General features: G+C 41.9%; 1 protein-coding gene across 1 annotated transcript in view; it reads right to left on the minus strand.

The window, feature by feature from the left end:
- Positions 1-6,819, minus strand: part of RNLS (renalase, FAD dependent amine oxidase) — a 242,067-nt gene extending 235,248 nt beyond the window's left edge. Inside the window, 3 exon segments of the mRNA XM_045081458.1 lie at positions 4,479-4,621; positions 5,280-5,385; positions 6,606-6,819. Of these exon segments, the coding sequence (XP_044937393.1) occupies positions 4,479-4,621; positions 5,280-5,385; positions 6,606-6,723 (367 nt within the window). The 5' untranslated portion in view covers positions 6,724-6,819.
- Between the last annotated feature and the right edge of the window lie 5,473 nt (positions 6,820-12,292).

Genomic DNA, 12,292 nt, shown 5'->3' on the forward strand with positions numbered 1-12,292 from the left:
CTTCCCCCTCTCTCTGCCTGCCTCTCTGCCTACTTGTGATTTCTGTCAAATAAATAAAATCTTTTTAAAAAAATTAGAATGAAGAGAAATACGGTTGAGAATGTCCTCTCATCGCATTTTTCTTCTTTATCACCAAGGTATTTTGATAATTACCTGAGTAGTTATTTGGACTAATATTTTCTTCCCTATTAACCTGTGAGCCCCCAGGGAAGGAACCATGTCTGCTCTGTGTCTGTGTCTGTGAAGACCGTATCTCATACACAGTAGAGTACTCACCACATACTGCAATTTCCTAAGTACCAGTTGAAGAGAATGAATCAGGAACCATAAACCAAAAGATAAGAAAATATCCCTGGATCGCTAAGTCTCCGTGAGACCAAGCACTTACTCACATCTCAATTACCAGAAAACTTGGATTTGTTTTTACAAATCTACTTGTATGCAGTCTCAGGAACAGAAAAGCAAGAAATGAAGAAAGAACAAGACACAAAAGCACGTTGGAAGATCTCGTTCATCATTTCCAGGGGACACCACAGCATCCCAGCCATGCAACATCCGGCTTATGTCTGCCTGGGCCCTGAAGCTTCCTTCCTGAGGCGACTCCATCCTCCTCCCCTAAAAAGGTCCCTCCACAGTCGTTCTGACATTGATTCAGAATATCTGCCTGTGTCAGGTATGTCTTATCCATCCAAAACCACTCATTTCCTCGATGTCACGTCTCTAGACCTCAGATGCTTTCACTGTCCCTGGAATCCCACGGCAACACTGTGAACATTCAGTTTTTAAATCAAATGCAAATATATTAGAAGGAACAAGGTGCTAACTAGGCCCAGGGGTCCGTCTCTTTGAGGCAATTAGCTTCGTTCTGTTCATACACTGGAGCAAGGGCTAGTAAACAGCCTCCAACCTGCCTGCTTGCCCCGAGGCCCCTTCAACTCCCACCCGCCAGCTCCAGGCCAGCCTGAACCGTTCCCCTTCACTCGGTTCTATTTATTTAGGGTGCCGTGGGGAAGAGCGGTGCACGGTTATGGGCAGTGGTAAGCAGGCATGTGTGCTTCAGGGAACTGAAGTCCACGGACCTAGAAATTCTCCATACCCAGCCGGATGCCCTGGATATGCATCCCAAGGGTCCCAAAGTATTCTGCAAGGTGTATGTCTGTGGTTCTCTTAATTGTGGACCCCAGGCCGGCAGCACCGGCAGCACCTTGGATCCTGGTACAAGGGTACGTTCTGAGACCTAAGCCATGTACAGGATAGGTTAAACTCTATGTGAGCCACAAATAATTAAATATGACCTTTTTTCCCAAGAGCTTCCAAAGCAAAATTGGAAGATAAAATATATATTCTCCCAAACACCTACCAAGAGAAGGATGTAGGTACTGTGTATTCAAGGACTGTTCCTCTGCCAGAAGAACAACAGATGTAAGAGGGCAAGGACTTTGGTTTTTGTATCCTTAGCACCTAACACAGCATCTGGCATATAGGAAGTACTCTGTAAGTGTTTACTGAAGGGATGTGTGCGTGCGTGGACGGATGGATAGGACATATAATACAGCTGGTAAGTACTTGAGGATTTCAGTAAATAGGAACATCCAAATTGGGTCAAATCATGATGGAAATGAGATTTTTTTAAAAGTTATATGGTGGCAAGAGATGAAGCTGACGGTGACATTCTACAAAAATCCAATGCTATCACATTCTGTAAGGGTTAATTTTATGCACTAGCTTGACTGGGTCATGGAGTCCCCCCAAGATATTTGGTCAAATATTATTCTGGCTCTGTCTTTGACAATGATTTTGGATGAGATTAACGTTTAAATTGGTAGAATGAGTAAGGCAGATTACCCTCCCTACTTAATGCCCATGGCTCTCATCCAGTCATTGGCACGTGTGAAACAAAAAGACTGACCCTCCCCAAAATGAAAGAATCTTCCTGACGGAGAGCCTTCAGACTGGGAGAAGGGGTTGTTGGGAGTTTTTCTACCTCTTGTATTGGGATTTGCCAGTTCATCCTGCAGATCTTGACACCTGCCAACCTCCCTAATCACGAGCCAATTCTTTATAATAAATCATATATATACAAATATATCCTATTATATATAATAATATCCTATTATATATATTTGTGTATATAATACATATAAATATATTACATTATATATTATAAATAGTTATATGTTAATAACCAAATCATATATAAAATATATTAGATATTTATATATAATTATATCTATAAAATCTATTAAATATATAATTAATATAATATAATATTATATATATAATTATATATTATATATTTTACATTATATATTATATATTATAAGAAGCTGTCTAACCAGAATGACATCTACTATGTCCCCATGTTGTATGATATTGAATCTAACCGACCCCTCCCTTGCCTGCTATCAGGGATTCTTGGGGTTCCCAACAAGTAAAACTTGATGAAGAAAATCAAAACAATAATTATTCTAGAAAAAATAATAATAATAATAATTCTAGAAACAGTTTATAGAAGAAAACGTCTCAGCACCTTTCATCAGTGATCTTGAATTGGGCACCTTACTTACTTAAGATTCATCAAGAAACTTACTTCTGTTAAAAAAAAAACAAATTGGGGCGCCTGGGTGGGTCATGGCCCACATTGGGCTCTCGGCTCAGCGGAGAGCCTGCTTCCTCTCTCTCTCTCTCTCTCTCTGCCTGCTTGTGCTCTCTGTCAAATAAATAAATAAATAAAATCTTTAAAAAAAAAAAAAAAAAAAATTAAAAAAACAAATTGTTGGGTGCCTGGGGGGGCTCAGTCAGTGAAGCATCTGCCTTTGGCTCAGGTCATGTTCCCCGGGGCCCTGGGATCAAGTTCTGGGTCGGGCGCCCTGCTCACCCGAGGAATCTGTTTCTCCTTTTGCCTGCTGCCTCATGCACATGCGCTTGCTCTCTCTCTCTCCCCCACAAAAATAAAATCTTTAAAAATTAAATTAAAAAAACCCAAATTGTTTATCATCCAAGATCACTTATCAACTTTTTAAAAAAAGATCATTTCATAACATGCATAAAATACATAAAGAATAAATGAAAATCCTAATAGAAAATGGACAAAGGTTATAAGAAATGGACAATAGGTATCCATAAAAAATCCATAAGAAAATGGACAAAGATAAATAAGAAATTCACAGAAAGAAGGTGGAAAGAGCTCACTAAAAACACGAAGATGCATAAACTCAGTCATAATTATGGAAGTGCAAATCAGAACACAAAAAGACATCAGCTTTACCCTACCCCACTAGCAAAAATTAAAAATCCCCATAATATCAAGACGCACAGAAAGAGAAATTTTCATTCACTGCTTTTTAAAAATTTTTTTTAGATTTATTTACTTGTTTTAGAGAGAGAACACGAGTGGGAGGGGCAGAGAGACAGGGAGAGAATCTCAAGCAGATTCCCCACTGAGCTCAGAGTGGGGCTCCATCCCACCACCCTGAGATGGTGACCTGAGACAAAACCAAGAGTCGGATGCTGACTGAGCCACCCAGGCACCTCCTCATTCACTGCTGACGAGATATTCTTTAAGAGAACAGATGGAACCACCTAGTTTAATTAAAAATTCACAATACCGGACACCTGGGTGGCTCAGTTGGTTGAGTAGCTGCCTTCGGCTCAGGTCATGATCCTAGCGTCCTGGGATCGAGTCCCACATCGGGCTCCTTGCTCGGCAGGGAGTCTGCTTCTCCCTCTGCGTGTCTGCCTGTGTTCACTCTCTCTCCCTCTCTCTCTCTGACAAATAAATAAAATCTTTAAAAAAAAAAAAATTCACAATACCATTTGACACAGCAACTGTCCTGTTAGAAACTGGTCCTACAGATAGGCCTAAAGAAGTGTGTTACACTTAAACAATGCAGCAGTACCGGTATTAGCAAAAACCAAAACAACCCCTCACCCCACCAACAACCTAAATATTTTCCAGAAAGCTAATCCTGACATAAACAATGAATTTATTTATTCATAAAGAAATCATATAACACTGAACAGGCATTGAGAAAAATGAAGCATACTGAATTTGTTGTTATGAAAATAGACCTAAGATATGATTTAGTTTATGATGATGTATTAGGATTTTCCAGAGAAACAGAACCAATAGGAGGTAGACAGATAGATAATTGGGGGGGACTGATTTATGACAAATAGACCAAACAAGGTATTGGTTTATGAAAAGTAATCCCATTGGTATACTTTAAAAGAATAAATATAAACATACATGAATAAATAAATAGAGGCAGCCATGTAAATCAATACACAGATGCATAAAGTTTTTTCTAGACGCATACACTGAAAACTATTATTAGGGATAAAAGAAAATCAGCTATTGGTAAAGAGAAGAACATCTATTTTATAACTTTCTTTATAGTATTAATATTTAATTATGTTTACAACTTTTATCTTTAAATGCCAATAGTAAAAGAAAGCAGAGAAACTCCTATCCCCACCTGATTCCTTCAAGTAGTGCTTAATAATTGAAGAAACTCCTTGAGGTGCCACAAAGTTACAGTCTCCTTCTTTCATCACCATCCCTTCAATAGGAGAGGTCAGAGGCTTCAAAATGCCAAGAGCTAACAGGTCATCATAAAAACTGAAATAAATCAATATATATGATATAATTAAATACCACTATCAGCTTAAAAATACTGTATTCTCTTCCAAGAATCCTTAGAGAGTATCACTCTACATAATAACTAGAAATCTTCATAAGATTGACTCAGTGCATGTTTTACGTTAAGAAAACAATTCAAGGGGCACCTGGCTGGCTCAGTCAATAGAGCAGGGGACTCTTGGTCTTGAGGTGGTGAGTTCAAGTCCCACGTGGGGCACAGAGTTTCCTTAAAAAATCAGTAAACCATCATCCAGATGAAGAACAGAAACGTTTTGCGAATCTATAAATCTTGCTGACATTAGCTGAAGGCCTATTTTCTTGTATATCTCAAAATTACAGACAGTGAACATAGAAAGGTATGCAGTTTCCCCAGGACTAGCTGTCCTCTCTGCCAACACAGCACAGTAGCTCATATTTAAATTGAGCCCTGGATGTAGCGTGTCTTCCAGTATCCAGGACCACCCTTGGGAGGAAGGGACTCTGGCTTTCCCACTTAACTCAGGCTAATGCCATCAACGACGTTATTGTAATATCTTCACTATATTATGGGGGCAAGGTGTAGCTCTGTTAATAATGGATGATTTCTATCTTTTTACATCCTATGGGCATGAAGATTGATTTCTGCCAACTAACTCACCTTTGGTGTTGCTTGGCATAGTGGGGCGTGCAGGTGATGTACTGGGCACCCAAGTCAACCGTACTCTGTGGATTATAAAGGCTCCTGGCTGTCGTCATTCTTCCCCCTTGGATTCATTCACAAGAAACATCTTAGTGCATCAGGATGACCCTTCTGCAATGAATGCCTCAATTATGCACCCCCGGGGGGGGGGGGGGCAAAGAGATTAGGGCTGTATTAAAATAGGACTTTGTTGTGCTTTTCTGTTTTAGTTTTGGGCTTTGTCCTCTACCATCCTTAGGACAACTTGGTCACTGCGAAGTATTTTTAAAGAGGACACAGCGGTGTTCAGCGGTGTGCCTGGCCCCTGGATTCACACATTTAAACAACAGGAATGGGTGCGTGGAGAACGTCCAACGAAAAAACGCATGACATGTCAGAATAATCACTGGGAGCATGTTTTCACTCCCGCAAACGGGTTTCGTGAGAAAAAAAAAGGGAGTCTGTCAACTAGATCCTGGTAGTCCTGGTCCAAGGGCACTTTGGGATCCTCGACATGTGCAGATGGCCTGGAAAGCACGGCCAGGCCGAGATGAAAACCAAAACAACAACAAAAACAACAAAAACAAAAAAACCTGCGCACTGGCCAAGGGGGTAGGCCCAAGCTGTGCATACTGCCAGAGCTCCTGGGCTGCCCTCGGGGTGGCACACCTCCCGCTCCTCCTCCCTGACCCCGCGCGGGACTCCTCCCGCTCTTGGTCCCTGGACCTGTGCTCCTCCCGCTCTTCCCGGACCCTGACCAAGGTTCCCTCTCCCTGCTCCCCTCCCTCCCGCCACGCCCACTTCCCCAGCCCTGGGCTCCTCCTGCTCATCCCGGACCCTAGACCCTGACCGAGGCTCCCTCTCTCCCTATCCCCCCTCTCCTCCTACCCTAGGCTCCTTCCTCCTCCCTCACCCGCGCGGGGCTCCTCCCGCCTCCCGCCCCAAACCCCCACTCCTCATCCCGGGTGTCCTCTCTCCTCACGCTCCTGACCCCGCGCGGGGATCTTCCTACTCCCCCAGTGGCCCCCCTCCTCCTACCCAGGGCTCCTCCCGCTCCTCCCTCCCCGCCCCGCGGGGCTCCTCCCACTCCCTTGCTCCCCGCTCGGAGCGGGGGTCACCGCCTACTCCGCCCCCCTCGGGCGACTCCGGGGAGCTGGAGGCTCCGGTCACGTGACCCGGCTAGCACCGCGCACGCTGCCGCCGGGAAGTGGTGGCCGCGGTGACCGGATCGTCCCACAGACCTCCGGCTGTAGGCCACCAGCCAGCAGGCTTCCTTTCCCCGGTTTCGACCACCCCACGACCCACCTGAGTCCCCAGCCTCCTCCCACACCGTGAGGTGCACTGGAGGGGGCGCCTCCTTCCTGAGCAGCGCTGCGCACAGGCTTCCCGTCAGCCCGGCGCCCACGATCAGCACCCGCGCCATGGCCCGGGGTCTCGGGGTGAGGCCGCACGCGGCTGTCGGATTCCCCGCTCCAGGCCCGCCCCGCCCCGCCCGCGCGCAGTGCCGCCCGCCGGCCTCCAGGGGGCAGACGGGAGGCGAGCGGGCCGCGGGGCGGGGCGGGGGCGGGCCACGCCCGGGTTCTCCGAGCCTCGCGGAGGGGGCAGGGATGCAGCAGGGAGCGCGACAGCGCCGCCCCAGGCCGGAGCCGCAGCGGGAGTGACCGCGCAGTCCCGCAGGGCGGAGGGAGGGACCCGGAAGGCCGCTGCTCACCTCCTCCGGAAGCACGTGAGTGCAGGTGCTGTCCTTTTCAGTTTGGCTCCGGCTCTGTGGCTGCCCTGTAACCCTGAGCCTCAGTTTCTCCATCTGTCAAAGGGGGACCTTAACGTCTGCGTGTCAGATTGGTGACCGTTCACCAGAAAACTTGAGCTCACTCGGCTCTTCGGTACATATTTTAGAACACATTCCACGTGCTCTGAGGTATATAAAGATGAGCAAGTCAAGGACACATGACCGGTTCGTTTCTCTTCAATATTGTCCTGGACATTCTCAGTGAAACAACAAAAAGCAATGAGAACTGTGAACTGTTAAAAAATAAAGAATTCAGTTACCCTAGATTGTGGATAAATTACTACCTGCAAAACTAGAGAAACTGGATAGCTATGAGAAGTGCTACGAAAGTGGACAGTGGTAGCCAGATAATGAAAAAATTTAAAAATTAAAAGTTTTACTTTATGCCCCCTTGTGAAGAAATTACCATACATCAAATTGGTGGTGGACCAACAATACATATATCTGATAAAAGAAAAGAAAATATAGATTGAAATATAGAATTACAGCCTGTAAAATGACATAAAAATAAAAGATAGAGCTGAACAGAAAAACATTAAATACATAGTTATTTACAACTTGTGTGTTGCAAAATGCACAGGACAAAATATAATAGCAAACCGGAGTAGAGTTTGATAATTTATCAAAAATCCTAAAACTCTGTTCTTTGAATGAAACATACCAGGTCTAGACATTTATCTGGGGGAAATAATATATAGTTATACATTAAAATTTACATAAAAATGTGTTTACCTCAATGTTATTAGAAACATTGATGTCTAGGGGCACCTGGGTGGCTCAGTTGGTTAAGCAACTGCCTTCGACTCAGGTCACAATCCCGGAGTCCGGGAATCGAGTCCTGCATCAGGCTCCCTGCTCAGCAGGGAGTCTGTTTCTCCCACGACCTCTCTCCTCGCATGCTCTCTCTCAAATAAATAAATAAAATCTTGAAAGAAAAAAAAAAAAAGAAGCATTGACGGCTATAACCAATGAACCTACTAAGAAAATATGGCTTTAAATATTTAAGGATGTACAGAAAATTAGTCATCCTATAATGTTGAAAAACTGGCTGCAAAACTAGTAAAATCCCAGAGTTTTACAAACATACACAAAGACAAGTATGACTGCAGTATTAGAGAAATTCGAGAGGAAACAGATGTATCTACATTTTTCTATTAATTTCAAGGTTTTATAAAAGTCATATGAATCTATTAATTTATTTGTTATAAACAAAATAAAGCTGATATTCTAGACAGAAGTTAATCCCTGCTTTAAAGAGATTTCACAACCATATACTAAAGATCTCAGAACTGTCTGGAAAGGAGATTTGAGGTAATCTAGTTCAACCACGCTCTGCCACTAGCATTTTACATAATGTAAATATAGACACTAAGTTAAAGTGAATTTGCCCAAATTTATGTAGTATTTCAAGGATGAGACCAGGGCAGGTCTCCTGGATTGTTTTGAGTCTGTTCTCAAACAGCTCCTACTTCCTCATTTCTTGTACAATCAGGCCTAAAACCTCATGGTCATCTGCAGTAGTTTCTCTTTTGTCACTCTTATTAACTATTGGTCCTCTGGTCCTTTGGACCTTTTCTCCTCTGTCTCTTATATTCAATCCCATGCAATTCTACACCAGAAAACTCAAGCTTTACTTTTTTTCTTTTTCTTTCTTTTCTCTTTTTCTCTTTCTTTCTTTCTTTCTTTCTTCTTCTTTTTTTTTTTTTTTTTTTGTTTTTTTTTTGTTTTTGTTTACTCTGGGCTCAGTTTCACGACCCTGAGATTGTGTCCTGAGCTGAAATCAAGAGTGGGGTGCTTAACAGACTGAGCTGCAGAGGTGCCCCCAAGCAGTCATTACTTCTTAACTGGATTATTATAATGACTTTTTATTATTATAATGAATATTATTTCATTATTATTATTATAATGACTTTCTCCCCTTTCCTAATCTCTGTTTTCCACTGAGCTTCTGGGTCAGTCACTACCATTCTCAGAAAACTTGCAGTAGCACTCAGTTTCATACAGAACCAAGTTCAACTGCTTGGCATAAAAACTGTTCAGTGATATTTCCCCACCCTATCTTTATATCTTAACCTTGGTAATCTTTGTATGTCCTGTGCTATAGCTAAATGGAATTATTTTATGTTCCCCAATAGATTTTCCACATATCTGTGAAAGCGGTAAGCCTTTGTTTATGTAGTTCTTGAGTACAGAGCATACTTTCTTTGACTTGTATTTCTAGTATTGTTCATTTGCATGAATTCTTCACTCTTTTCCTTTTCTGGTGTGATCACTAATATGTTCTTTAAAAAGTATGTAGAATTGGAGATGGTTATGAGCACTGAATGGAGGTGGCTATCATGGCTTGTGATTTCTCATTAGTCTTTAAGGACTAGTATAACCACCCACCTTACCCCCATCCCCAATCTCCAGAATGGGTTCCATCAGCCCAGAGCTATAACTGTAGGGCTGTAGGTCCACGGTTGGCTACGGGTACTAGTGCATCTTTCTGGGATATTTGAGAATGACTAGACAACTAAAGAAAGTAGGATTGCAAAATAGCTAGGACAGGCTTCTGTATTTACTCTTCCTAGCCACCTTGACCTTTTCTCGTCTTTCCTATTCCTGATCTTTGCAAGGCTGGCTCTTTCTGTTCATTTAAGTCCCGCTTAGAAGTCACCTAAAGGAAGACTTCTCTAACTATTTGACTTAAAAGAACCACCCTGTGACTCTATTCCCCCAACCCGTTTCATTTTCTTCATGTTACCTAATCACTTTTAGAAGTTATCTTGCTTTCTTGCCTACTTATTTGTTGTTTACTTAATAGAATTTAAGAGGACAGAAACATTGTCATAGTCAATATGGTATCTCTGGCAACTAGAATCAAAGTCAGAATTCTCAGACACAGAGCTCAGTAACTCTGCCTAGAAGGTATGCAAGCCGTTCAAGAATTATGCTTAAACTAAGATAGGCCAAATGTTATTTCAGTATTGAAAATACTTTCTCAGAGAGTGCTTTTTTATGGTATAATATGACTGCAATACTATAAAAAAATATCATGCCAGTCAGCAAAGGTTGCCTGCTTGTGTGAGGCACAGCTCTGTCTGTTCTCACTAACCGTGTTATTGATAACTTCGATAATCATTAATGGCAAATCAGTTTTTGATGGCATAAAATCAAGGTGAATAGCCTTATAGGGTTACTTTAAGATCAGGAATTTAAGAGATTTCAATAGAAGTCACTGAAATCTAACAACAACAAAAAAAAAACTGGAGGAGGTTATTTGAAGTCTTACCTTTGTATCTAGAAAACAATTTTACAGAATCAAGGAAAGAGAGCTTAGAATTTTACTGGGCTTAGGTGCCTGGGTGCCTCAGATGGTTAAATGTTTTCTTGATCTTAGCTCAGGTCTTGAACTCAGGGCTGTGAGTTCAAGCCCCGTGTGCAGCCTACTTAAAAAAAAAATTATACTTGGCCTTAAGTTCACTCTGAGTTAACAGTATAATAGAGCTGTTAAGACAAAAAGCTAAATATAAACCTAAGCTACGACAAATGGATTAGAGTGTGCAGAACAAGGCAGGCGATAGTCCCACACTATTTACACTGCTCAGAACACATTTAGAATACCAGGTTCAGTGCTGGGCCCCAGATTTCAAAAGGGTCATTGATAAATGGGGACATTCAAGGAAAAATGTCCAGGATGCTAAGTGGACTTGAAATTATCTTGCTTGAATAGGTAAGAGGGATAAAGATTGCTAGGTTGCTAGCCTGAAGAAAATGTCACAAAAACATGAAAACCATCTGCAAACATGTAAAAGATCTTAAGAAAGAAAAATAATTGGATACATCAGAATATTAAAATCAGTTTATGAAAATTATAAGAAACTAGATTCTGGCTTAAAGATATTTAAGGAATAATATAGATATTTATTATTTGTATTATATTTTAAATATCTATGTTATTTATTGAGAATATAGATATTCTCAAAGAAGAAATTTAAGGAATAATTTTAAGTAGGTGCATCTAAAAATGGAACACATTTTCTCATGCAGTAGCTCTCCAACGGGGACACCTTCGGAATGTGGATGGGCACAATGGGGGATATTGCCAAAGAAACTGAAGTACTGGATAGGACAGTGGTCCTGGGACAGTGGTCCTCATACAGGATACGTATAAGTAAATGAAGATTTTCTAAATGGTAGACAGAATTTTAAGGAAGTCAATTTCCACCTTCTGAACTGCTGAAAGTACTTTTCACTAATACGTCTAGAAAAGCCTTTGTGGTCAAGCAGATTTGCCTTTCCTAACCTTCCCTTTCACAGTTGCTCTTTACCAGCTTTGTAAGAAATCTCAAGATTTACCACCACCATGAAACACTAGAGTTTTCTGAATTCAACTATATATTTACCTGAACAGTTTTATAGTTTCACATGATTTCCCATTACTTATTTTCATTTCAGCTTGAGGAAGTCCCTTTAATGTGTACTGTAAGGCCCAATTAGTACCGGTGATAAAGTCCTTCAGCTTTTACCTGTCTGAAAAACTATCTGCCCTTCCAATTTGAAAGGCAGCTTTGTTGGGTTGTTGAATGTTCATGGTTGGCAGGTTGTTTTTTTTTTTTTTTCCCTTCCCTCCTTTCTTCCCTTCCTTCTGCACTTTGAATATATATTCAATATATATTGAATAGGGGGCCTGGGTGGCTCAGTGGGTTAAAGCATCTGCGTTTGGCTCAGGTCATGATCCCAGGGTCCTGGGATCGAGCCCCACATCAGGCCCTCTGCTCAGGGGGTAGCCTTCTTCCCCCTCTCTCTCTCTGCCTGCCTCTCTGGCTACTTCTGATCTCTGTCTGTCAACTAAATAAAACAAAATCCTAAATACATATATATATATATATATAAAATATATATTTTTGCATATATGTATATTTTGCAATCTATATTTTGCAAAGTCTCTGCTAAAAAAGCTTGCTGATAGTCTTATGGGGGTTCCATTATAGATAACAAGTTATTTTTCTTACTGTTTTAAGATTCTTGCCATCCCCCTTCCCTCCCCAAAACTCAACAACTGTTAAACATACTTTAAACGAGTGTTAGTCTAGGGACACCTAGGTGGCTCCATCAGTTAATTGTCTGCCTTTGGGTCTGGTCATGATCCCAGAGTCCTGCATCTGGCTCCCCATTCTGTGGGGTGTCTGCCTCTCCCTCTGTGCTCTCTCTCTGACTC

Source organism: Mustela putorius, unplaced genomic scaffold (assembly GCF_011764305.1).
Source record: "Mustela putorius furo isolate JIRA1106 unplaced genomic scaffold, ASM1176430v1.1 tig00000577_pilon_pilon_pilon, whole genome shotgun sequence".
Lineage (NCBI taxonomy): Eukaryota > Metazoa > Chordata > Mammalia > Carnivora > Mustelidae > Mustela > Mustela putorius.